The 23,115-nt window shown below is 43.8% G+C and overlaps 1 protein-coding gene across 1 annotated transcript in view; it reads left to right on the top strand.

Annotated features, from left to right (window-relative positions):
- Positions 1-22,775, top strand: part of COX5A (cytochrome c oxidase subunit 5A) — a 44,257-nt gene extending 21,482 nt beyond the window's left edge. Inside the window, exons 3-5 of the mRNA XM_085643815.1 lie at positions 4,731-4,852; positions 8,911-9,029; positions 22,599-22,775. Of these exons, the coding sequence (XP_085499941.1) occupies positions 4,731-4,852; positions 8,911-9,024 (236 nt within the window). The 3' untranslated portion in view covers positions 9,025-9,029; positions 22,599-22,775. The remainder of the gene's footprint in view (positions 1-4,730; positions 4,853-8,910; positions 9,030-22,598) is intronic.
- Positions 22,776-23,115: the final 340 nt, after the last annotated feature.

Genomic DNA, 23,115 nt, shown 5'->3' with positions numbered 1-23,115 from the left:
CCCCGTCAGTAGTGCAGTCTGAGCTTACATCTTTTACTTAAAGCGCTCACCCTAATAATAATGGCTTTCACTTAATTAACCATAAATACAAGTTTGCACAGCATTAACATAGGAACAGAATATTACCTTAACTGCAGAAAGTGCCCTTCCTGATCCATAATGTGGTACTGCAAATAGGCAACCAAAGGGTTTGTGCTGCAGGGGGTTGGGCCTACTTGTCCAAAGGACAAAATACACATGAAAGCATGTTGCCCTTGACCCAAACGATATGTCCTTGGTGTCTTGCTATAGGAATTCCACATCCCTGTTAAATCTGGCAGCTTGATGTGTAGGGAATGAGAATAGTACCTATTCATAATTGCCCTCTCTGGATTACATTGTTGCTAGTGTTAAGATGTGCTTTTGCAGAATTTAAAAAAAGGTTGGAATGCATGCACAAAGCAATTGTAAAATAACTGTATCGTGTTTGGAAATTCATGCACATGCTCACCTTCTGAACTTTCCATAACCTTTTTGTGGCCGTCCGAATCGTTCGCCTGCACAGCGGTGAAATGTGCGCCGGAGCGAAGCGGTTAAGTGTTTGTAGTCTGTTGATGCTGTGGTGTATCCAGGACAGTGGTTGCAGAATAGTGTGCATGCCTCCTGAGTTAGAGATCTGTATTCCACCCTATAAGAATAATCTAGAGCAGTGATTCTTAACCTGTGGTTCATGGACCTCTGGAGTTCTGCAAAGCCTGTACCCGGGGTGCTTGACTGTTTAGAAAATTAAATGGTAACCGGTTAAAAGCATATAAACAAAGGCAGAATTAAACCTTTTTTAAATACCTTGTACATAATTTAAAATTGGAGGGTGATAATGAAGTTGATATCCCTAGCCTGACTCTTGGAAGCAGCGCAACTAGAACAAACAATCTAGTTTGGATGGTTGGTTGCCACAATTGAAGCTCATGCAGACAAAGAGAGCACACTTTACGAGCAAAAAAAGATATCCTAGACTAGCACGTTGTTTCATCTAGAAACAAAACTAGATTTATAAATTGCCCAACCAACCCTGCAATTAAATTTTTAATTTTTGTGTAGTTTTTGTTGGCGGATTAAATATTACATAATTAGTGGATTTCTATATTTTTGTGTATTATTTTGAGGTTGAAATCATAGAAATTGCTTAGGTTGGGGGTCTCTGACTTCCAGTAGTGAATCAGTTGGGGTCTACCGAAGAAGGGTTAAAAAATGTTGACCTAGAGGAAGCGCATCGGTCATCAGGGCAGTACCCTGAGACATATGGTATGGCAGCTTGCAGAGGGTAACTCATTTGAGGGCGACAATCGGGGGTGGAGGGGCCATGCAATTTCAAAATTGAATCATTACACCTGCTACATCATTTATTATTGGAAGTGTCATTGGGTATCCTAGTCGAGGAACGGGCAGCCAAAAGGTTTGTATGTGCTGTGTTGAAGCAAAATGAAACATGTGGTCATTTGTTTTTAAATGGAGTCTCATTTTTAAATACTGTAAATTTCGAAAGTTTCTGTGACTTGAGAGGAACACATGGGACAGGAGGGGGTTATAACAAAGACAAGGAAAGCATTCCTGAAGCTTACATGTTATTGGGTGAATTTAATACATGAGCTGTGGCAATTCCATAGTTGTTGACCCAGGAGGCGGTGTGAGCACCCTCCTAACCGAGAGCATTTGATATGGGGGGGGACCGAGAACAGAAGCAATGACTGTGAGCCTAGATTTCTGCTTGTGCGAAGCAGTCTTATGTTCCTGCAGGTTGTATTTCTCAGAATAGGATAAGCTGTCCTTGAGACAAAGACCCTTTAAAATTGTTTCCTTGTTTGATAAGCAACCAGCGTAGGCGCGTTATAGCTAATGAGACTGTAGGAGAGTGCTCTTTTTGTATGGTCACCTCCACATATCTATCTGCGCTGATGGTTTTGACTCTGAAAGTGCACCAGAGCCCTCTAACCAGGTCCTGGTGCTAGTGCTCTCCTGAAATATATTGAATGTGAATTGCCATTAATTATCCTTTGAGCTCAAAAGGGCACATTTACTCAGTTTGGTTCGCCCCCAACAACCAATTTATCACTGGAATTTAACCATATATACATGACCAAAGCTGTTTTTGCCTGTGTGTGGGGACTGAAAAAAAATCTTCACATTCAGTTTGACCTCTGGTATGGTGGGTCTGCACCAAGTAAGAGTAGTAATCCAAACTGGTTCATTTGGCCAGACAAACGGCAAGCTTTTACTTGTCATTCCTCGGATGTAAAGGCAGTGCCCGTCTATAAAGATGGATATCTGTCAAGTCTGTTTCGCTAGAGTCCTTTATCAACAAATCAAGTAATGTACTTACTTCCCCAACATTCCACACATGCACAGCAACATCTCCTATCCGCTTCAAGACAAACTTCAGCTTTCTGGCTTTGTCCTCTCGACAAAAAAACTAACCATTTGCACTGCAATAGGTCTCACATTTACACGACTTTAAGCTATTGTTTCTGTTTTCAAAACCAAAACAAGCCATTATCATTTAAAATGCCAATAGCTGAAACTTGTGTAAATGCTAGACCTATTGCATTGTACAACAACCATTTCTACTTACCAATAGACGTTAAATCTGACTCCAGCATCTTGGAGCAGATGCCTTCTTCCAGTTCTGACAGCTATGGGGAAGGGGGAGGTGGGAGTTGTTGTTGTTGAAAAAACGGCATGTGGTCGCCATTGGCTGCTTCTCCAGGCTAAAAGCCCGTGCTTGCAAAATAAATAAGTAAATAATACATTTTAACCCCTTCGCTGCTGCGGACATTCCGCTGCAGCGCTGGGGGGGGCAGGGGGGCAGCGCAGTGGGCCTGTGCTCATGACGGAGCAGCTCCGTCATGAGCCACGGTTGAGCTGTGCTCATGACGGAACCGTTCCGTCATGACTCCGCCCATTTGCGTTGTCCCCCCGCACAGGCGGGGAAACAGCGCCGCGTAGGCGGAGCGGCCGCCAACGGTCGTGTCATGACGGAACCGTTCCGTCATGAGCACACGGCAACCGTGGCTCATGACGGAACGGTTCCGTCATGAGCGGGGAAGGGGTTAAAAGGAGCAAGTTCAGACCGCTCCAATAAATAAGCGCGGCCGCTATAGTTATAGCAGACCGTGCCGTAAAGTAAACAAGCACTTTAATAATATAAAAGCGGGCGGGTGCTGGGATGTCATGGGTGGAATAGGGGAAGAGCATTAAAGAAAATAGTGCTCACCAGCTTATAAAGCAGACTGTAACACCACCAGTAAAAGGTCCAGTCGTTATGGGCGGTAACAAATGCAGACAAGGCGGTACCAAGGAGGGACTAACAAGCCTATTTACGAATCAGATGCCAGCATTTACACAGGACAAGAACACAAGCCAACTACCAATATGGGCGTAAAGTGGGCGGGGCTGCCAGTGCATACCCTAATACAGCATTCCTCGCAGAGCGAAGAGTGTATGCACGCTGCCGCTAGGCTCGACCTAAAAAACTACATTTGTGAGTTTGAAAACAGCCTGCGGCATTATGGGAAAGAGCACACTTGCCTTTAAGCATCTGTAGGCTGATGGTCCGCTTGGTATAGTTAATGCACTCGGCAAACAATAAGGAACTTCTTAACCCACGCCTGGTTTGATTGTATTTTGGTAATTACATTTTGAGCATGGACTGGTGGGATTCAGTGGTTTGTTCCAGATAATAATTATTAGGAAAGAGGCGAAAATAGCGATATAGTCCTCTTTGGTCATCTGAATTTTTGCAGTATGTGTGGGTTTTGGTGCAGTTAAGGATTTTTTTTTTAAAGCACCATTACATTCAAAAAGTGTTGCTCATGGAAGGACGTTTTTTTTTCTTCCTTTAGTCAAACGTTGTTTTGCCTGGAAGGTTAAATAAAGCAGCTTCTACGTCATCTCTGCGGATTTAACCGCTTCTTCCTGGGCTGTTATGCAAACCTTTGCAAAAAAAGGTAGTCTGTTGTGTAATGGAGACCTTAAACTTCGGCGTCGTAGCCCAGGTATTATTAGGAAATTGTGCCTCATTGTAGGTGTGAAAAAGCTATCATTTGTATGGATTGCGGCGTTGTCAACCCCCACCCTCGCCCCGGCACGATCAGTTACGGTAATGTTAAAGTGGTTATTACACATATAAACAACGGAGTGGTGTTCTTAGATCGCTTGGATACCCAGGTCTGTGGACTGAAAGCTGAACTCTACTGCCTGGCTGGATTCCTTTGTTTTCAATCGGAGCATTAATTTGCCATTGTGCTATACTGAGCTCTTTTGGAACTTGTGGATACCCTAAAGCAACGGCACTGTCCTTTATGAGGCTAAACAAAGGCGTTGTGACTTTTGGTTTTTTTTAAACTCCTGCTAAATGTGTATATTTTTGTGTGATTTCATGAAGATATGAAATAAATGTTCCATTTAAATTGGTTTTGCTTTGTTACGGATGGAGACTTTTTTTTTTTCTTTCAATTAAAGTTTTCTAGGACCCCATGTATGTGAGATATTCTGTGTTAATAATGAAGCAGTCGTGTTGTAGATGGGCATTTTGTCCTTCTAACATGAAAACAAAGCACAACTAGACATAAATTATTATGTTGCATGAAATTCATCAGAAGGAGGCCTTTTTTTGATTGCAGAAACCAATTACTTTGGTCTTTTTCTCAAACTGCTGCACTTAAATGTTGATGAGGCATTCTTTATCTCCATAGGTATGAATACCTTAATTGGTTATGACCTTGTCCCAGAACCAAAAATCATTGATGCAGCATTAAGGGCGTGCCGACGGTTAAACGATTTGGCTAGTGCAATTCGCATCTTGGAAGCTGTAAAGGTGAGTTCATCCATAAAATGTGCCAGTCATTGGCATTCCTTTGTCATTGCCTGTCATAGAGCATATTAACGCAGCGTATTAATGGTTCCAACCTAATTTTAAGAGCCATCCCACAACATCAAATCTTTTCCAGTTTGTGTACACTTTTGTGGCTAGCGTAGTTTAGAGGTTTGACGGTATAAGTGGAGTTGAATGTGTGGAGACATTACGATTTCACAAATAATTCATTTATAGTATGGAATTGGTCCTTTGAGATATGTGAATACATGTTTTAACACTGTCTAAGTGCCCCGTTCTAAACTTCTTGTTGGTATTTGAGGACTTTATTGTTTCGATGTGCATGATTTTGTTTCCTTTTTTGAGGACTGATGGTATTGGAGTGTATTAATTAATGCACTGTAGTGATTCTATCCAAATACGTAGTATAAACAGGTTAATAAAATGGCCAAGAATAATGAACCTTGTCTTGTACCGTTTGCTGTTCTGTTTTTCCATATTGATAAAATACATGTTTTTAATGTTCATGATTTTAAGTGTGGTAATTAATTTTAACGCTAACACAGCAATCCAGACTTTTGCCGAAATGTCTGTTTGCTGTGGCGGTGAACAAATCTTCACTTTGTCCCCCTCGTGAGATGCCGGTTAGATTTTGTATGGATCATTATATGCGAGGTTCTGCTCTCAAACAAATGCGTCTGCTCTGCTAGGATCAGCAACAAAAAAGTCGCATTGGTTGAGTAAATATATATTCACTGAGAAATACAAAGGTTAAAGTAACATTATAGTTGAGTGAATGTGCCAGTGATAGCATTAACGCTTTGAACGAAATCAAAAAACACAAATTCACCAGTCCTAGTTAGCAGAACCAACTAACACAAAACAGTCTTTATAACGTGGTTTTTACCATGTTGTACCTTAACCATGCATTTTTTACCACGCATGTTTTTAGAACGCATATGCTTTTATCACATATGCGTTTACCACACATTTAAGGTTAAGTTCAGGGGTGTGGGGGGTCTCCCCACACAAATAGTGTTTGAATAAATATATACATACACAATGCGTGGCAAAGGCATAGGTTGAAAGAGCATATGTGATCTAAAAAGATGTGGGGTAAAAAATGCGTGGTAAAGGCATGCTGAATATTTCACAGCTTTGTTCTGTCATACAGCCGTTTGTGCCTCCGCCATGTACTGCTTATGACCTCACATATTAGAACACTCATTTGTTCTGTGACCTCATTTATGACCTCACGCATGACCTTGTCAAGCCTCTTCTGCACACATGTCTCTGCAAATTAGTATGAAACAATAAGCCTGAAAGTAAGTACAAAATAGCTCAAAATAATATTAAGCATCATTGATGCCATGACGGATAGAACTCCCTTGGGTGTAGCAAGCATGTGTTCTGTTCAACATTGACCCAATAATATACACTTCATGGGTAGTTCAGTTCACATTAACCATCAACCACAGATAGATGGGTAACCATACTGCACATGATGTGCAATTTATATAGAGCTGTTCAGAGGAAACCAAGTCCTCAAGATACTTGATGTCTGTTTCAAAATTAATACCCTACTACGGGCAGCTTTTGTATGATTCAAACCACTCGGTCACTGAATCTATATTGAGAAATGAAGTTGATATGATTAGAAAAGTGGCTACTGAAAAGAGTTTACTCTGAGCCATACTATTTGCAGATAGTGAAACTTTCACGATAAATATGCCACAGCTTATTAACAAGTATCTAGTAAGAACAGTATTTACCAGGCAACACTTGTCAAAAAAGACACTTCACTTAAAATAACCAAGATCTGAAGGTGCTAAAGATCATACTACCGGCAGCCTTCATACTGTGGCGAAAACGTTAATCTTCTGTAGCAAAGAAGCACGTGTACATAGTTAGCACCTGGTTTACACGCTGTTCTTTGTTATGTAGAAATTGTATTGCTCAGAAGAATCTGTCCAACTCAATGCTGCTTACAATACTTAATATCTAAGCGGTAGAATCTTTGCCCTTTTGGAAAGATTTGCTGCAGAACCGAGAGACTTGTGTGAAATATACTGGTCACAAGTCATCAACTGTCATCTGAACACGAGTTGGTCTTCAATTAAAAGATTTATAATGTGGTTACTACCCCTACACATGCGTTGTGTAAACACTTACACCCATTAGTTGGACACAGGCTGTACAAAATAAGGTAGGAAAGTAATATGGTAATTACCCCACTATGTAAACTATAAGATAAGCTAGCACACTCATTGTATTATTTAATCAGTGATGTCATAGAACATTTAAAGTAATATTTTAGTACCATGCGTAAAGCCAAACACCTGCATGCTGAACCCTGCAGCAACACCACCCCACACGCAACCCTACTCTGCACACGGCCAGGAGGTTGGCTACAAGGCCAATACACAACCCTCGCAACCCGCAGGCAGTCCACCTTACAGTGTGTATGTCCTTTCATCGTGTGCAGCTTGGTAGCTGCAGGGCCTAGGCTCGCAGTCTGGTCCTGCGTCCAACTCTTCATAAGCAGCCAAATCAATTCTGCACAGAGCCTTTGACGGTGCCCAGCTTGGTGTCGGCCACAGAGCTTGGCCTGCGGCCAGGTCCAGTGGCCAACACCCCCCAGCATGCTACTGTCCCCACACCACCCACACTTTCGAGTGCCCAGCATAGGGTTGGCCTTCATATAGATTAATCGGAGGGGGGTGTGCAGCCTCTTCCGCAACTCGCATCTCTTGGGGTCCTAGTTAATAATTCGGGGCTGGGGGCGAGAACTCCCCACCCCCTTGAGTTGCATTTGGCCCCAGTAACCCGATTTCCTGAGGCCCAATGTATTTATAAGGGGTGGAAAGCCACGTTGCCCACCTCCGGGGCTGAAATCCCTTGAAGTGCAGGGAGCATTCCCCCAAGCAATTTTCAGACTGGTGTATCCCATGTCCGGGCCTAATTAAGTTAATATGGAGAGGGGTGCATGTGGCTCCCCCCTCCCAAAGCCATATTTGTCCCAGGTGAACCCCCTGAAGCCCAATGGTCTTTAAACATGGGAGAGGGCCACACGACCTTCCCTCAAGAGCTTTCCAACCCCATCCCCTGAGGCTAAATTTAGCAATTTGGGTAAAGTGGGCAGGGTCCTACGTTTGTTGTTGTGGTTGTGGTTGTGGTTGTGGTTGTGGTTGTGGTTGTGGTTGTGGTTGTGGTTGTGGTTGTGGTTGGTTTTTTTTTTTTTTTTTTTTGCGGACACTTTCGTTCTCTGGGTGGCATTATACCTGATCTGCACCCAATAAATTTTATATCACGTTGGAAATCGCTTTCCAGAATCCCATTATATCGTCTTTTCGTAATGTGATAGGTAGCAGCATATGTTTCTGCACCCTTGTATTTTAATAAATACATATCCGAAAACTATGGAGGCACAGGCTGCAGCTTTGGTACAACAACAAACTTACCTATTTCCCCTCAAGCGACCCGCATGATGTTGGAAGGACAGACAGTTGAAAAAGGGCACTGACACACTTGGACCACTCCAAATCAAAGTGTTTGTATGCAGCTGTCTGTCCGAACAGAAGGCAGGTAGGGTAGGGTGAATGAGGGTGTCAGTTGGGTCTATTTTAATGTTAAATGCAATCAAACCGTGGTAAACAATGGAAAATGTTAACTGTTAACAAACATTTTCTCTTAGTTTTGTTACCTCATTCTTCACTTAATGTTCCATTATTTTGTAAATGAAACATGTTATTTTGATTAAGCCTTATAATCTAGGAAGGCCTTTACACATTTATACAGCCAAATATGTTTATTTTGTGGTTAATAGATATGAACTTTTTGTGTCACCCTTCCTACACCCCAAATTCATCCATCCTGAAAGGGCATAAGAATAAGCTCACATATCCCGCTCAGTCCTTGAGATCAAGAGTGGGCAAGCTGGTTAAATCAGTCGTCTCTTATCCTCATTTCTACAGGGTGTAGAAGCATCACAAAAGATTAGTTATTTTCTTCTTGCTGTTCGTTTTAAACTAATTCCAATTTGTTTTCCTCGCCCCAAACAGGATAAAGCTGGACCTCACAAGGAAATATACCCATATGTTATCCAAGAACTTCGACCAACTTTAGACGAGCTGGGAGTTGCCACTCCAGAGGAACTTGGCTTGGATAAAGCATGAACATTGTAAGGATTGGCTTAAATTAATTTTTATAATTGATGCCTGAAAACGCTGTTTTAGCTCTTGAAACCGGAGTACAAGAACAATTGAGTCTTAAACTTATTTGGGGAAAAAAATCTACAAAAGACATAATTTTAATCTGCAGAGTCTTTTGCCAAATGGTTATTTCATCCATCTTAATATGCTAAAACCATGAATTCTTTTAATCAAAATGTAGGACTCAAAACAGGAGGCACCCCAGAGGACTTGCTGGATAATATATTGAAGCAACTAATTGATTAAAACAAACTAGATGAGTCTGCAATAATTGCACTATTTGAAAACCCACTCCTGTGATGGACTCTGGTTTTGATCTGTAAACCCCCCAACCACCCACCACAGGATCTGACATTCTTGTGCTGAAACGTGTCTTTGGTAGCACCATAATTATCAGATGACATCAGCCTGTTCATGGAGGGCAGGACTGTAGAGCCTCCGGCTAAGTCCTGCATACATGTGTCTGTATAAACATACACACAAGCACATCCACCACCCCTGCCTAAGCCTGCACAACTGCAGAATTTATTCTATGACCAGACTTTTGTGATTTTTTTCTATACTTCGCCTTGGTGGGTACCACACGACCAGAATCCTTGAATATTTCTTTATATATTGAACCGGGGGTCAGGATGTGCCCACACTGCTACCTTTTATGTGCCATTTAAAAAAAAAAAAAAAATTCTGTTTTGGCCGGTGCAGCATTTTTTCCAGTGTTTGGGCTAGCCAGTCATCAGTTTGGTACCATACTACGTGTACCGAAATGACCGACTGGAGCAAATGGTCCCTTAGACTTTTGAGTCTCGGATTCCTGCATGACCAACTGTCCAGATATCTTACCTTTTCTGAGGGTTATTCTCTTCATGTTGGCCATCATTTGTAGAGGGTACCGGATTTAGTGCCCTACACAAATGGCTTGCAGTTTGGGTTATCGCTCAATAAGCTAAGAACTGGGTTCCAGGCAGGACGTCCTCCGTCACCAAGGCCTCCAAAGACTGGATGGAGCCCTCTAACTAGCAGTCCCCTATGGTCTCCACCCCAGTCACTAACCATAGTGACATTTGTCTGGCAGTAAACAAAATCCACATGCGATCAGCCAGCCCACCAGTGGCATCTGTTAGGCTTAAAGGGTGATCGGTCCAATCGGGCGACAAGCTCCCCTCTAACACCTGAGAGCTAAGCGAAAAAGTATAGGTTTAGGGAAGGGGTGGTCGTTTTAGCCCCAGCAGCAGAGCCAGTAGTGCTTCCTTTCTGCACGGTTCACCAAATGTTGAGTTCTGCCAACCAGCGTGCGATCCACTACAGTTGGGCTGCGTAGTAATACAGTTCATAGTCTGGGACCCCCCAAGCTGCCTCCGGTCGTGGGCCTCTGCAATGTACGTAGTGATACTCTTGGGCAACATCTATTCCATATCATTTCCCTGATCATGGTGTCAAGGGATCTAAACCAGGCCTTCGGCACCCAAGCCTGGTGATTTGCAAAGTAATTAAGGACTCTCGGGAGTATCACCAGCGCTGTGTGGGCCATGGTGGAAAGTTGCATTGCTGAACTAAAGGTCATGCTGCCTAGCAAGCCAAGCATCACCACCCCAGGGGTTACCCTCCCTTACATCCACGTCAGTGTGGTACACCTTGACACCCTGATATTTGAGTACCTTGGGCTCCCATAAAAAGCCCAGTTAGCTGCACCAGTGCCAGAGGTCTCTCGAGCTGCTTTGACACAGAGAAAGCACATTGTCTGACAGTTAATGCGGAGGCCTGAGACTTGCCGGAAGTCAAGAGGGGAGCACTCCAGGGGATCCCAGTCCTAGCGCCACACAGGTAAATAAACAGGTCTGCGTATAACTAGACTACATGTTCCCACAGTGGGATTCCCTCTCCCGACCCTCTAATACACAAGCGAACGGATCAGTCTCCAAGGCAAACAACAAGCGAGAGAGGGGAGCAACCCTGCAGACTACCCTAGCCAATCTCAAAGGGTTCAGAAATGCATCCACCCATGCGCTCCCGTGCCCTGGCATATAGTAGAACTCATTATTTCTACCAGTCACCTAAAGGCATTTTAGTCACTCCTGCTCAAGTAGTCCCACCGAATAGTATCAAAGGCCCTTTGGATAGCTATGACAAGTAACAGTGCCTCAGGGAATCGATCCCCATCTCTCGCCTCAGACATCGAACAGACACCTAATGTTGGAGGTGCTACGATTAGGGATAAAGTCATTGTGCTCCTCATGTATGTGGCAGTGAAGAGGCGGTTGAAGCCTATTGGGCCAGAACCTTGCTAAGTATTTTATAATCCAGATTCAACATCGATAAGGATCATGAGGATGCCGGGCATCCTGCTTAGCTTGATGGCTTGGGGATGGACACTCATTCCCTGGTTATATCAAGGAGCCTACCGCGATTGAAAGCCTCGCGTAAAAAATGCAGCAATTCGGGGGACCAACTGTGTAGCATAAGTATGATAAAATTCAGCCTGGAGGCCATCTGTTCCTGTTTCTGTTCAGATATGGGGACATCCAGCACTTTTCGCTCCTTTGCAGGTCCAGTAGTGACCCGTGAAGCTCTCATGTAGGCCCGTTTGTAAGTATATAATTTCTCCAGTCAGCCCTGCTGCCTGTTTGATCAGAGGCACCCCCCCCCACTCCCTCCCAAGTGGACCAGCCACACCAATGTCAGACCTGCTCTGCTGCCCTGAGCATGTGCTATAGTCTTGCCTACTAATGTAATGGAGTTTTACTAACACTACAAAGTGTCGTATTTGTGCTTCCCATAGGGCAAGTTGAACCTCTGGTGCTGTGGAATCTCATTTTCCAGGCGCCAGGTGTCATCCCCTATGGTGGCCAGGTTGGCCCAGAGGGAGTGACTCACCCCTACCAACTGACTATGGCAAAAACCTCTAACTGCCACCTTAAATGCGTCCCACTCCGCACTGGTGTGGGAGGCAGTATGAGCATTGGTATTAAAGTAAGCCTCTATCAGTCGCCCCAAAAGGTTGGTTCGTAAAGATATCTCCAAGTGAGAATAGGTGCCCTGCACCCACCCCAATGAGGTGTGTTATGGTCAGATAGCGTGCAACCCAAATACTCACAGTGCAGCCCTGATCACAAGACCCACCAAACCCAGCCTCTTATTGAGTCTGGCATACAGATCGCCATGTGTCTGAGAGTCGAGAGAGCTAGTCGGTCCAGAAAACCCTGCACCCGTCCTCTAAAAGGAGTATCAGCCAGTGGGGAAACAGGTCTGTCTAGGTTTTTGTCTTGCCACAATTCTAGTCCCATGTCCTTAAGTTTGTATTATTCATATTGTGTATCCCCTGTTACACGTCACTTCATGGGTATCTACCTACTCAGCTGCTTTCTCCACTTATTAATTTTTTTTTAATTTTAAAGCCTACACCCTTAAGTCTTTTATTTCTTTCCTTCAAGGCATCACCACTGCTAAGTCTTTTCTCACACCTTATTTAAATTGGCTTTCTCATTATGAGAGATTCAGGGTTTGGTCTTAAGTTGCGTGATCCTTGGGGAAACATTGGAACTACATGGTACCCTCTACTGTAGACCTCAAAGCTTGTCTTCATCCACTCACTGCCATGCCTCTAGTAACTGGATATGCTAACTGTCAAGGCAAATGCTACCCACTCCCCATTTTCCCACATTGCTCTCTTCCCGGGTCAACAGCGGTAGGGGCTAGATACAGAGATCCTTCAACAGTTGAGACCTAATGTATCAGAGCACAGTATAAAATTCAGGCTGTAAAAGTTGAAGTGCACATTTAAGAGGCCAGGTCGGGGTGATGATAGAGGTGGAATTGCACTTCTTGCTTTTCATTGGGATCAGTGCCTTCACAGGTGATTCCAACCACCTTTTCTATTTTTTTTATTTTAAGAAGTCTTGAAGTGATGCCTCCTTTTTGTTCAATTTTTTTTTCTTTTTTTTAACATTTATCACCACTACTATGAAGAATTTTGAAATAGCGTTGGTGTCAAATGTTTGGATGTCTGTAAAGATTATAAATAGGGCTCCCGGTTTTATGGTATTTATTTTTTTAACATTTCCGTCTGTATTTATCCATATTTATATTTTGGTCAATTTTTCTGTATTTATCCACATTTATTTGTGTTGCAAGCAAAAGAAGACGCTACAGCTAGTATTTTTCCACATTTATTTAATTAGACAATACACACTTGAACTCGGTTGTTATATATATATATATATATATATATATCAAATTAAGTAAAAATAATACATTCACTTGAAATCTTTGCCATTGTAGGACAAGAACATGTGTATTTCAAGAGACTTTGACGACATTGAGGCTCTTTCTGGTTGTTTTTTTCCTTTATGCCGTCTGGTCTCCGGACATTAGTACAAACTATTCAGAGTACAGACTGAGGGAGTCCCTAAGTCCTAGTTATCCATATGGTCTGTACAGCTTAACCCCGGTTAGGACTTCTGATCTACAACTTTATCAACTGTTAACACCCTTCACTTCATAGCAAAAGTAGTCCAGGGAACAGCGTGCAAGTGGCCTCTTGCTGCTTGTACCCGTTACATGAGCCGGCATTTCACTTTAAGTGATTTGCCCAGAATCACGGGATGGGTAAGTAAACACCAAGACTCAAATTGTACTTTAATTCCTCCCATTTCTTCATGTTTATCATGTTCATCTTGAATGGTTGCGTTTTGCTTGGGGAGGGTTTTTTTCTCAATGAAAATAACGTTTTTGTTTTACATTGTTGTGCATTTTTGCCTGTTTTGTATAGTATGCACCAGAGGCATTGAAGCGCTTGACATGAGCGCGAGTCTGATTACACAAGATCACTCTAATTTCTACAGGCACCGGTAAATCAAGTTATTTGCCCAGGATCACAGGATGGTGAGCAGACGCCGAGATTTGGGCCTGGTTGCTCACTTCAAGATAAATAAAAGTGCTGCCCGTGAAGGCCCAGTCTAAGGGGCTTAACCAAATGAGGGAGCCCTACTTGCCTATGCCTTTAAGCTGTCCCTTATTGGCAACAGTTTGAAGTTATTAAGAACTCCAGTAGAAGAACGACACTGTGTAGGACTCCAAGCCAGACTTTCTTTTTTTGTGGTGATGCTAGAGAGGTGTTGCAGATAAACCCTACTGCTTAAACAATTTTTGAGTGGGTCGGGACAGCACCCTGCGTTATGAATGTTGGCACAGTCACTCGAGGCAGGGCCGGCTTTAGTGCTGGTGGCGCCCTGTGCGACAATGTTTGTTGGCGCCCCCCAATGACCACCTCCACCAAAGATTCTCTCATTAGCACCCTTTAACAGTGACGAAGTCTCCATAACCACACTCTCTCAGATGCATTGAATTAGTTATATAGCGCCACTCATACCAGTGTAGGGTGTCCGAGCACTTTGCATCACACACACATTGCACAGAGACAATCAATCATACGTGTGTAAATCAGTGTATAGGAAATGTTACATAAGACAAAGGACTAAAAGTGTAGGAGTCACTTGTCATCCATACTGGTAGGCAGTATAGTTTAAGAGTGCTTGGTGTGGAGAAGCATAAACGCAGAGTCGAAAAAGAAACAGCATAGTTGGGAGTTCTCTTTAATACTAAGAATCGATTTCTAGCCAAACTAACCCTTTTTGCAACATTAATCAACGTTCTAATGTATGCTTTGCAGTGTGTATGCAGTTCTGAGATGAAAGTTAATAGTTCACTATTCTATATTAGGACTTTAAGTTATAAATTGCAAGTAACAAAAGGATGCCTCTTTTGAAAGCAGTAATCTGCTGATCTGTTTACATCATACGCACTCTGTAATCTACTTGGTACACGTTCTTTGCAGTAGGCATATTAACCCTCTGCACTAACTTCACCTAAGTCAAAACCTCAACTATGCAAACTGCTGATCTCTCTGCAGGACGATAATTAATCACAGGAGTTATTGTGACATTTATGTGAGGCCTGGTAATTGCCGAGGGAAAGAAACGCTGCAGCAGGTGCTTCAAAAGCATAGTAAACTTTCAAGCACGGCGCCCCCAGGAAGTCAGCACCCGGTGCGATGGCACCGGTCGCACCGCCCTAAAGCCAGCCCTGACTCGGTGATAATGACCTTTGCCCTCCTGGTATCGCTCCGTGCTCCCTGCACTCGACTTTGCGAATTGTCCAGGTTGAAAGTTTCCTTAGTGTCAAGTTTCCTTAGTGTCCTTTACTTTACTACGACATCACTATGCCAGACACTTGATGGCCAATGCCCACGCTGTGATTTTAGAGTGTCCTGGGGCCCCCTCCCCACTAACCCATGGTGCTTCCTCCTTTTCCTTTCTAGCGATCCACACAGGCACCGAGTAGAGAAAGAGCCAGCTAATTCCAGCCTAAACAGCCGACAGTGTGCATTCAAAAAGGCTGATAAGCGCTCCTGGCCTGCTGCTGTCAGGGCGGTAGAGGCTCCCTGGAAACAAATCAGTCTCACTCAGCAGGGGAGTGCTTAGGGTGATTTAGACGGAAGAATAGTGTGCAGGGGAATCTGACACCGGTTTAAAATTTCTTCCTGCAGCCCCTGTGAACCTCAGACACGGATTGACACATCGCCGGTTTTTCAGTATTTTTCCGTGTCTATTTATAAATACAGACAAAGGAAAAAATGTTTTCCGCCTGTATTTATGTGTATAAATCCGTTTAAACGGAAAACCGGGAGCCCTAATTATAAATGACCCTATTTTTAATATAGTAGGCCCCCCACCACAATACTATGATGCTAATGGCAGGCACCATCTGTTTTATGAATGGGACTTGTGCTGCAGGCACCCATGAACGTTTGGCCAGTGTGCGATTGACAGGTCAAGCTTCTTGGACCTTGACATTCACCTCTGACCTTCTCAAAGCTAAAACTAATCTGAAAGAATACCGATTTTTAGGAATTTTCAACCCATTTCTTTGTAGACTTGATTGTTAAAATGTTTGGTAAGCTGCTGCAGTATGAGATCAAATACCAGGTGGCCAATAGTATGCCCAGTCTTTTATTGACTTAAGACAAGTATTTAGACCGCAGCCCCCATAATCCTCCTCCCCGCCACCAGCCACTTCGTTAGTGTAGGATCTGCACTTATGTTGCCCCCACTTTTTTTCTGATAACACTGGTTTCTGGCTATAGTCTGGCGGGGGCCCTGCTAATCACGGTCCCTGCCTCTGTTCTCTCTAAACAACTTTGAGTGCATATTAGATGCACTAGTGATTGGATACTGTGGTACCTTATGAGCCCCTAGTATATGGTACCTTAGGTACCAAGGGCATAGGTACTTCACAGGCCTACCAGGGGTTGAAGCATGTATTATGCCACCCCTGGGAAACAGACTAAATCTGACACCACAGGCCTGCTACTGCAGCCTGGGTGAGGTAGTGTTAGCACTCCTCACTGAGATATAGGTTCCCTATATCTCACCTTACACACACATATAAACCTATCAGTCACCCCTAAGGCAGGCCCTATCAATCCTGAGGGCAGGGTGCTTGGTTTACATGTGAGGGGGTGCCTCTGCCTGAGCAGGGCCCCTCTACAGCTCGAAGTCTATTCTCTGGGGCGGTTTGTGGATGCGGTTAAACCATATACTTTTAAGTGATGGCTGCATCAAAACATGTCGTATTTGGTGTCAAACGCTTTGGAATCATACCCCCACACCAGTAACTGGTGTGAGTATGATCCCACCCTTCTAGAGGGGAAGACATATACCTACTGTGGAAACACGGTAGAACCCTGAAAGATCCCTGGCATCACAAAATGGATGGGTGACTTTTTGCACCCTACTTTTTAGGAACCGTGTCCTTTTTGTGATATTATCACAAAATGGATGCCACCAGCACAGACACTGGGCTACCCTCCTGCTGCTGACCGAAACTCAGTGGAGGAGGCCCAACAATAGGCATCCTGTCACAGGGAGGTGTCACCACCTTCCAAACAGGATTTAGTGTATTGGGGCTGGGTGGGTGCACTCTTAGAGTGCTTTGAAGTCCTGCACTTGGGGAGCAGTAGGCTCCTCTGTGCATATGCCAGCTAAAAACCGGTTCAGGGGCTACCTGCCCCTGCTCTGGCACGAAACTGGACAAAGGGAAGTGGGTGTAACCACCCACTCCCCTGACCCTCCCAGAGGAGTGGTCATAGAGCTAGTCCCTCCCTTTCTTTCAGTACAAGTTAGGGAACCCTTGCCATTGCAATCTAGATATCCCTGGACGACGCTCTGAAGAAGAATCCTGGACCTTCGACGTTCCACTGCCTTTGGAAGGCTGAAGAATCTCCTTTGGAGTCAAGGAGTGACTCCCCTGCTTGGCAGGCACCAAAACTTTGAATCAACGGTCGCAAACTTTCGCGCCGGAGTTCGAAGTCCCTGCAGCCCGAAAGTGGATTTCCTGACTTCTTGACGGCCATCGTGAGTCCCCAGCAGAGCTGAGGCGAGTGGACCCCACGAGTGGCGAGGAACAGCAATACCCGGGTACTGTGTGCTATTTTCGAGTGCAATCCCTTCACGACGTTCTACGAACGTGTGCATTGGACCACGTGTGGTCCAAGCCTCCAGCAGGATTTCCACCGAGGATCAGAGTCCTTCCGAGGCGTCTTCACGATCCCTTGCCTGTTGGCTTGTGGGTCCTCTGAAGACACTCCTATCGAACCAAAGGGTTCCCCTGGTTGCTCTAGGCCTGCCCTGACTTACTGTTTCTGGGTGAGTCCCTCAGACCTTGCTGGTCTGCACCGCTGACTTTCTTCACATTCCACGAGACTTGCTGTTGCCAAGGCTTGTTGGCTCCAATCCGGTTGCCGACACCTCAGTAAGCTGCAGACATCGTGTGACACGCCGAATCCAGCTCCTGGTTGTCGACGCCTCCTTGACCTTGTGGCTGAATAGTCAAGACACACGAGATCACCTGAAATCACCCGACTGTGGGCATCCATCTTCCTGGGCCCGGGTTACTGGCAAGTGACTTTGAACACGGTCTCCTCTGCTTTCAGGTCTTCTTTCTTCAGAATCCACCCTTGGATTCCACCGGACACTTCTTCTGTCTTCACAAGCAGCAAGTCTTCTTTGGCTCCCATTGAAAACGACGCTGCGACCTGACTCCAAAAGACACCTATGCACCCGGCTTCCCTTGGGTGAGGTAACTCGTGCACTCCGGTGCTTCTGTGTGTGTTGGCTCTAGAACTACTTGCCCTGTAAGTGACTTGCTTGTAGACTCTCCCGAAGTATCCTAAAACTTTAAAATTCCAACCGCGACTTGCTCCATTGAAGTCTATTATGATCCGCGGCTGTGTTCTCACACTGCATGTGTCTCCTGTGGGTCCTTTACTTACCTGCCTTGGGTTGATTAGTGAGGCCCCAGTGCTTCGAAAGACCTTAGGCCTTCTCCCTTCTCAAGTCGTTCTTCTTGTACCTTTTTTTTTTTTTTTTATTTTTTTTAGTATATGGTCTGGTACGCCCCTAGGGCCCCAGCCATATAAGTGCTTAATTTGTTGTGAAACATTGATTTGTGCATATGTTCTGACTTCTAATCTCAAAGAGATTAGTAGAGTGTGTCTAGAAATAAATACATATATATTTTATATCTATACCTGTGTGGTGTCTTTTCATTTGGTAGTTCAAGAGATTATAAGGTAAAACAAGCTGCTTTACATTCCTCAGAGACTTAGCCTGAAGGCTGCTCTCCACAGCTACCACTAGGATAGCTTTCTTTAAAAGGTTGTCTTTAACCTATCTACCATAAGAGTAGAATTGGACTGGTGCAAGGTGGCCACTTTAACTAGTGACCAGCATATGCCAGGCCAACTTCTCACAGTTAGGCAGTGGTCTTGATGGATAAATAGTTGACATTTTGAAAAATCTTCATAGTGGAACAAAGGTCAGTTTACTTAAGCACAGATGGGGGCTCAAATAGATCTCCATGTAAAGCAGGGCTGTGGCTTAGCTCACAAACTTTTTAACATATTCAGTAATGATCAGAGTAGAACTTTGGAACAGGAGTAGAACTTGACTTCATCTGGGAGTCGGTGTGTTAGTGTTGGGGTTGCTGTGCATCCCTTTCTTGCTTGGTGATGCAGTTATATTGTATCTCACAGAAAATGTTCCTAACTGGTTAGTCCTCATTTAGATGTCAAAACAATTTGTAAAGGCTGCAGAGAGTCAACCTGTATCTGGGGGGGAAAGTCTACTCTGGTGCAACATATGTGCACACAGTGATAAATGGGACATATTTCTTTGATTGACTTAATAACATTGGTGTTATGGATTATACAGCCTATTAAAACCTCTATTGAATTCCATCAAAGTAGGTTTGCTATATTTATGGGTCCATGTGTATTCTATGGCATTTGTCTACTGCTATGGATTCATATTTGTCTTAAAACTGAAACCTTTTTTCTCGAGATTCAAGTGCTTACCATTTTAGAAATACAAAACACTTTGCTAATTCCCTCTGCAAATCCCTACAAATAAGTGCTCATTACATATTAAGATTCCGATTATCGACTGTGCTAAAAGTATGACTTGGTCAACCATGTGCCAGAGTATAAAACAAGAACGGGGCCAGAAACTATCCTGCTGGTGAACAACTCTCATTCCTTCGCTCCGACATCTAAAACCTTTGCTTGTTTCTGTGTCCAGTTTATAAACCTGTCAGATGCTAGTAGCTTAAACGAGTGCTCCAGAGTAGAAAAATAGCTCATGGAATTTTGCCTTAACAGTCTGCTGATCTTTGTCAGAAACTATGTTGCTAAAGTATGGGGTTTATTGATTATAAATTTGTACAAGCAATGCATTGCTTTGTGAAGCCCACCCTTCAGGTCTTGAAAAGCATTAACACGTAATAAACTAGTAAAAAAGTTACTTTGTGATTTAACAGTTGAAAATGGAGATCTAACAAGCTGTCAGTCTTGAGTTAAAAGCTTGACATTTGTTATGTAGTAGCGCTCATGCTATAGGCATGAATCTAGACCCCCACTCTTTAATGATTGTAACATTTTATTGATTTATAAATTGCAGCTTTGTAACAGAGAACCACTTCATAGCGCTAGGTCATGTGAAATTCTACGGTTTGAAGCCTGTGTGCTGTAGATACACATGCTTTGCATACTCCTGCCATCTAGTGTTGGGCCGGATGTTTGCAAGTTGATTTTCTTTGAAGAAGTCTTTCCCAGTCATGAGGTAAGGTGACTCCTCCTTCGGCGATAGTGCGCTTGGGCATCGACTCCATTGTTTTCTTTCCGCCATCTGGTGTGGACGTGTATTGCTGTGCTCCGGTTCGAAACCCTCCTAAGGTTCCCCTAGGAGCTCAAGCCACTGTACCCTCAGCGGTGTTATCGTACGCGTTTCCCTAGTCTCCACATATCGAATCGATTGGGGGGGAGACTCAATTTTCGGTTGAAAATATCGTGGGTGGCCTTCGGGCCTAGCCGCGTTGGTCTAGCCTTCTGCTTATGGAACACTCTGTTTCAGTTTTGTCTTCAGTGCAACTCTAAATACTGTCACACCGATCTACATAAAGTCTGCAACTTGTGCCTCTCATCGGAGCACAAAGAAGATTGTGAGGCTTGTCTGTTACGATCAAAAAAGATTCTACAGGATTGCTTGGCTCGACTACAAGAAATGCAGTGAAAAAGCATCCAACATACTCCGGATATCTTCGGAGAAAAATCTGAACATGAAGAGGTCAAAGCGACAGCAGCAGAAGAGGAAGAAGTCTTCTCTATCCCAGAATTGGATTCCGAGCTGGAAATCGAGTTGGAGTCAGAGGATGTTCCACCAGGACAGGATGCCGAGAGCACTAAATCCCCTATACCCCACAAATTCTCTGCAACCACCCAAGGCTTCAGCAACACCTCTGCTTTGGGGCCATGGTTGGCACCGAGACCATGTTTTCGACTCCCCGCCCTCGGGCCATGTACCAAAACAAACAGTCAAGCCTTTCGGCTCGGGATAGTAGAGTCAAATGGTCTACGGAACCAAAACCTTTTGCTTCGAAGGAGAACTAAGACCAGTCCAGTGCCAAAATTGAAAGAGGGCCTTCCAAAGTCTCCAGAACCAATCCTGGACATTATGAAAGAGAAATTAGACCCTAAGCAAAAAAAAAAAATCTACATCAATCCAAATACTGGACATATTTCAGCAAAAACACCTTCCAAAAGGAAAGTCAGTTCAGAGTACACTAGTTATAAGATTCCTCTCAAGAAGGAGGGCATGGCTACAAGTCCTGTTCACCCTAGTCCGCATCCACTCCACCATCTTCACCACTACCACAATTGCCAGGCTCAGATCCTCTGAGCATAACACCTCAGGGGGCTCCTCATACACAGCTTGAAATAGGGGAGGATGAGACTGACAATAGTCATTTACCAGCCGATCCATGGGATAACTACAATATTGATCCACATATGGATAATGATCCAGATTTACACCCTGCGAAGCCATCGCCTCCAGATGATGATGTAGCTTATCCAGAGCTGGTTTTGCAGTCTTTGGACGAAGACTTTTTATTTGAGACTAGGGCCTTCACATAGGACAAGTCAGTGTCTTTCTATGTATGAAGAGACGTGCAGATGAAATATGTAAGGGCCCTGTTCATGCCCACAACTAGGGTTGACAAATATAAAACCCCACCATCTGATCCTATTTTTATTAAAGAACAGTTTCATTTAGACACACTAGTAGTCTCTAATGCTCGTAAGAGCAAACTTGCAGATCTCTGCAGATGCACCTCCTCCCCCGTACGAAGTCTAAATTGATCGATGCATTGGGTAAAAGGGTGGTTGCCAATGTAGGGCAAGCGGTGCTAAAGATACTTTTTTCAAACCACTGCAACACCTACCGGTTAGCCACCGCTTTACGGAGAATACTGCTATAAAGCCTATGCAAAGCATGTGTATCTACAGCCTACATGCCTCGAATGGATTGTTACTTACCCAGTAAGCATCTGTTCTTGGCATGTAGAGCTGTAGATTCACATGTGCCCTCCCACCTCCCCGGACACCTGTAGTTGTTGCAGTTGTCATTTTTTTTACATTACATACGCACGTACATCTCTGTACTACACTCACTTACTCCATTCACACCCTCTTGTGGGAAAACAATATAACAATGGAGTCGGTGCCCATGCGCACGATCACCGAAAGGAGTCCTCTTACCTCATGACTGGGAAAGACTTCTTCGATGAAAAACAACTTTCAAACATCCGGACCCAACACTAGATGGCAGAGTTTGCAAAGCATGTGAACCTACAACTCTACATGCCTAGAACAGATGCTTACTGGATAAGAAATATTATCCTTTTACAGTCCCGTGTTTACTCTCCAGATATTTGTCCCATGGTTGAATGAAACTGCATAAGTCCAATATGTATTTGTTTCTGGCTGACTGCCGAGGGGCGAATATTTATCTTTGAACAGATCATTGTATCATTAACATGTATATGTTCATATTTGCCACTTTGAGTTTGTAGTTTTGTAGGAACTGGTTTAGCAAAAACGAATCGGTACTTTTAATAGCTCATACTAAACCATGTTTCTTCTTTTCTAGATCGGTCTGCCTCTGAATTTTACTGTTGATGCTACTTGACTGTACACAGCCACCTCAAGATGCAAATATATGTTAAGATATTACCTTATTTGAAATAAAACTTTTCTTTTATTGAGTCCTGATGAAGCCATGTAATATTGAACTGGACCTAATAAATGGAAAACTGTTGTACCTCTATATTCTGTGGAAAAGGTGTGATGGACTGCAGACTGGAAGGAAGCATTCACAATGATGGTTTAGTTTGAGACTAGCAGACAGATTGACAGCAGATAAGTGTGAAATGTGTTACAGAGACTTGAAATAGTATGTTCTCAGTGCTCCATCTCAGGTGTTGTCATAAAACAAGTTTGTTTGGGTGCAATGGTTTTTTTTGGGGGGGGTGGGGGGGGGGGTATTGAGGAATCATTTTTTTTATGTCATGTTTTGGGAAAGCTTGTTTGGGGGCATATGGGTATGTGAATTGCAGATGACTGCATTTCATTCTGGAGTTAACTCTTCAGCCTCATCATAAAGTGAT

Source organism: Triturus cristatus, chromosome 3_1 (genome assembly GCF_964204655.1).
Source record: "Triturus cristatus chromosome 3_1, aTriCri1.1, whole genome shotgun sequence".
NCBI lineage: Eukaryota > Metazoa > Chordata > Amphibia > Caudata > Salamandridae > Triturus > Triturus cristatus.
Note: the sequence above shows the minus strand (reverse complement) of the source record. Positions and strands in the feature narration are given on the sequence as shown.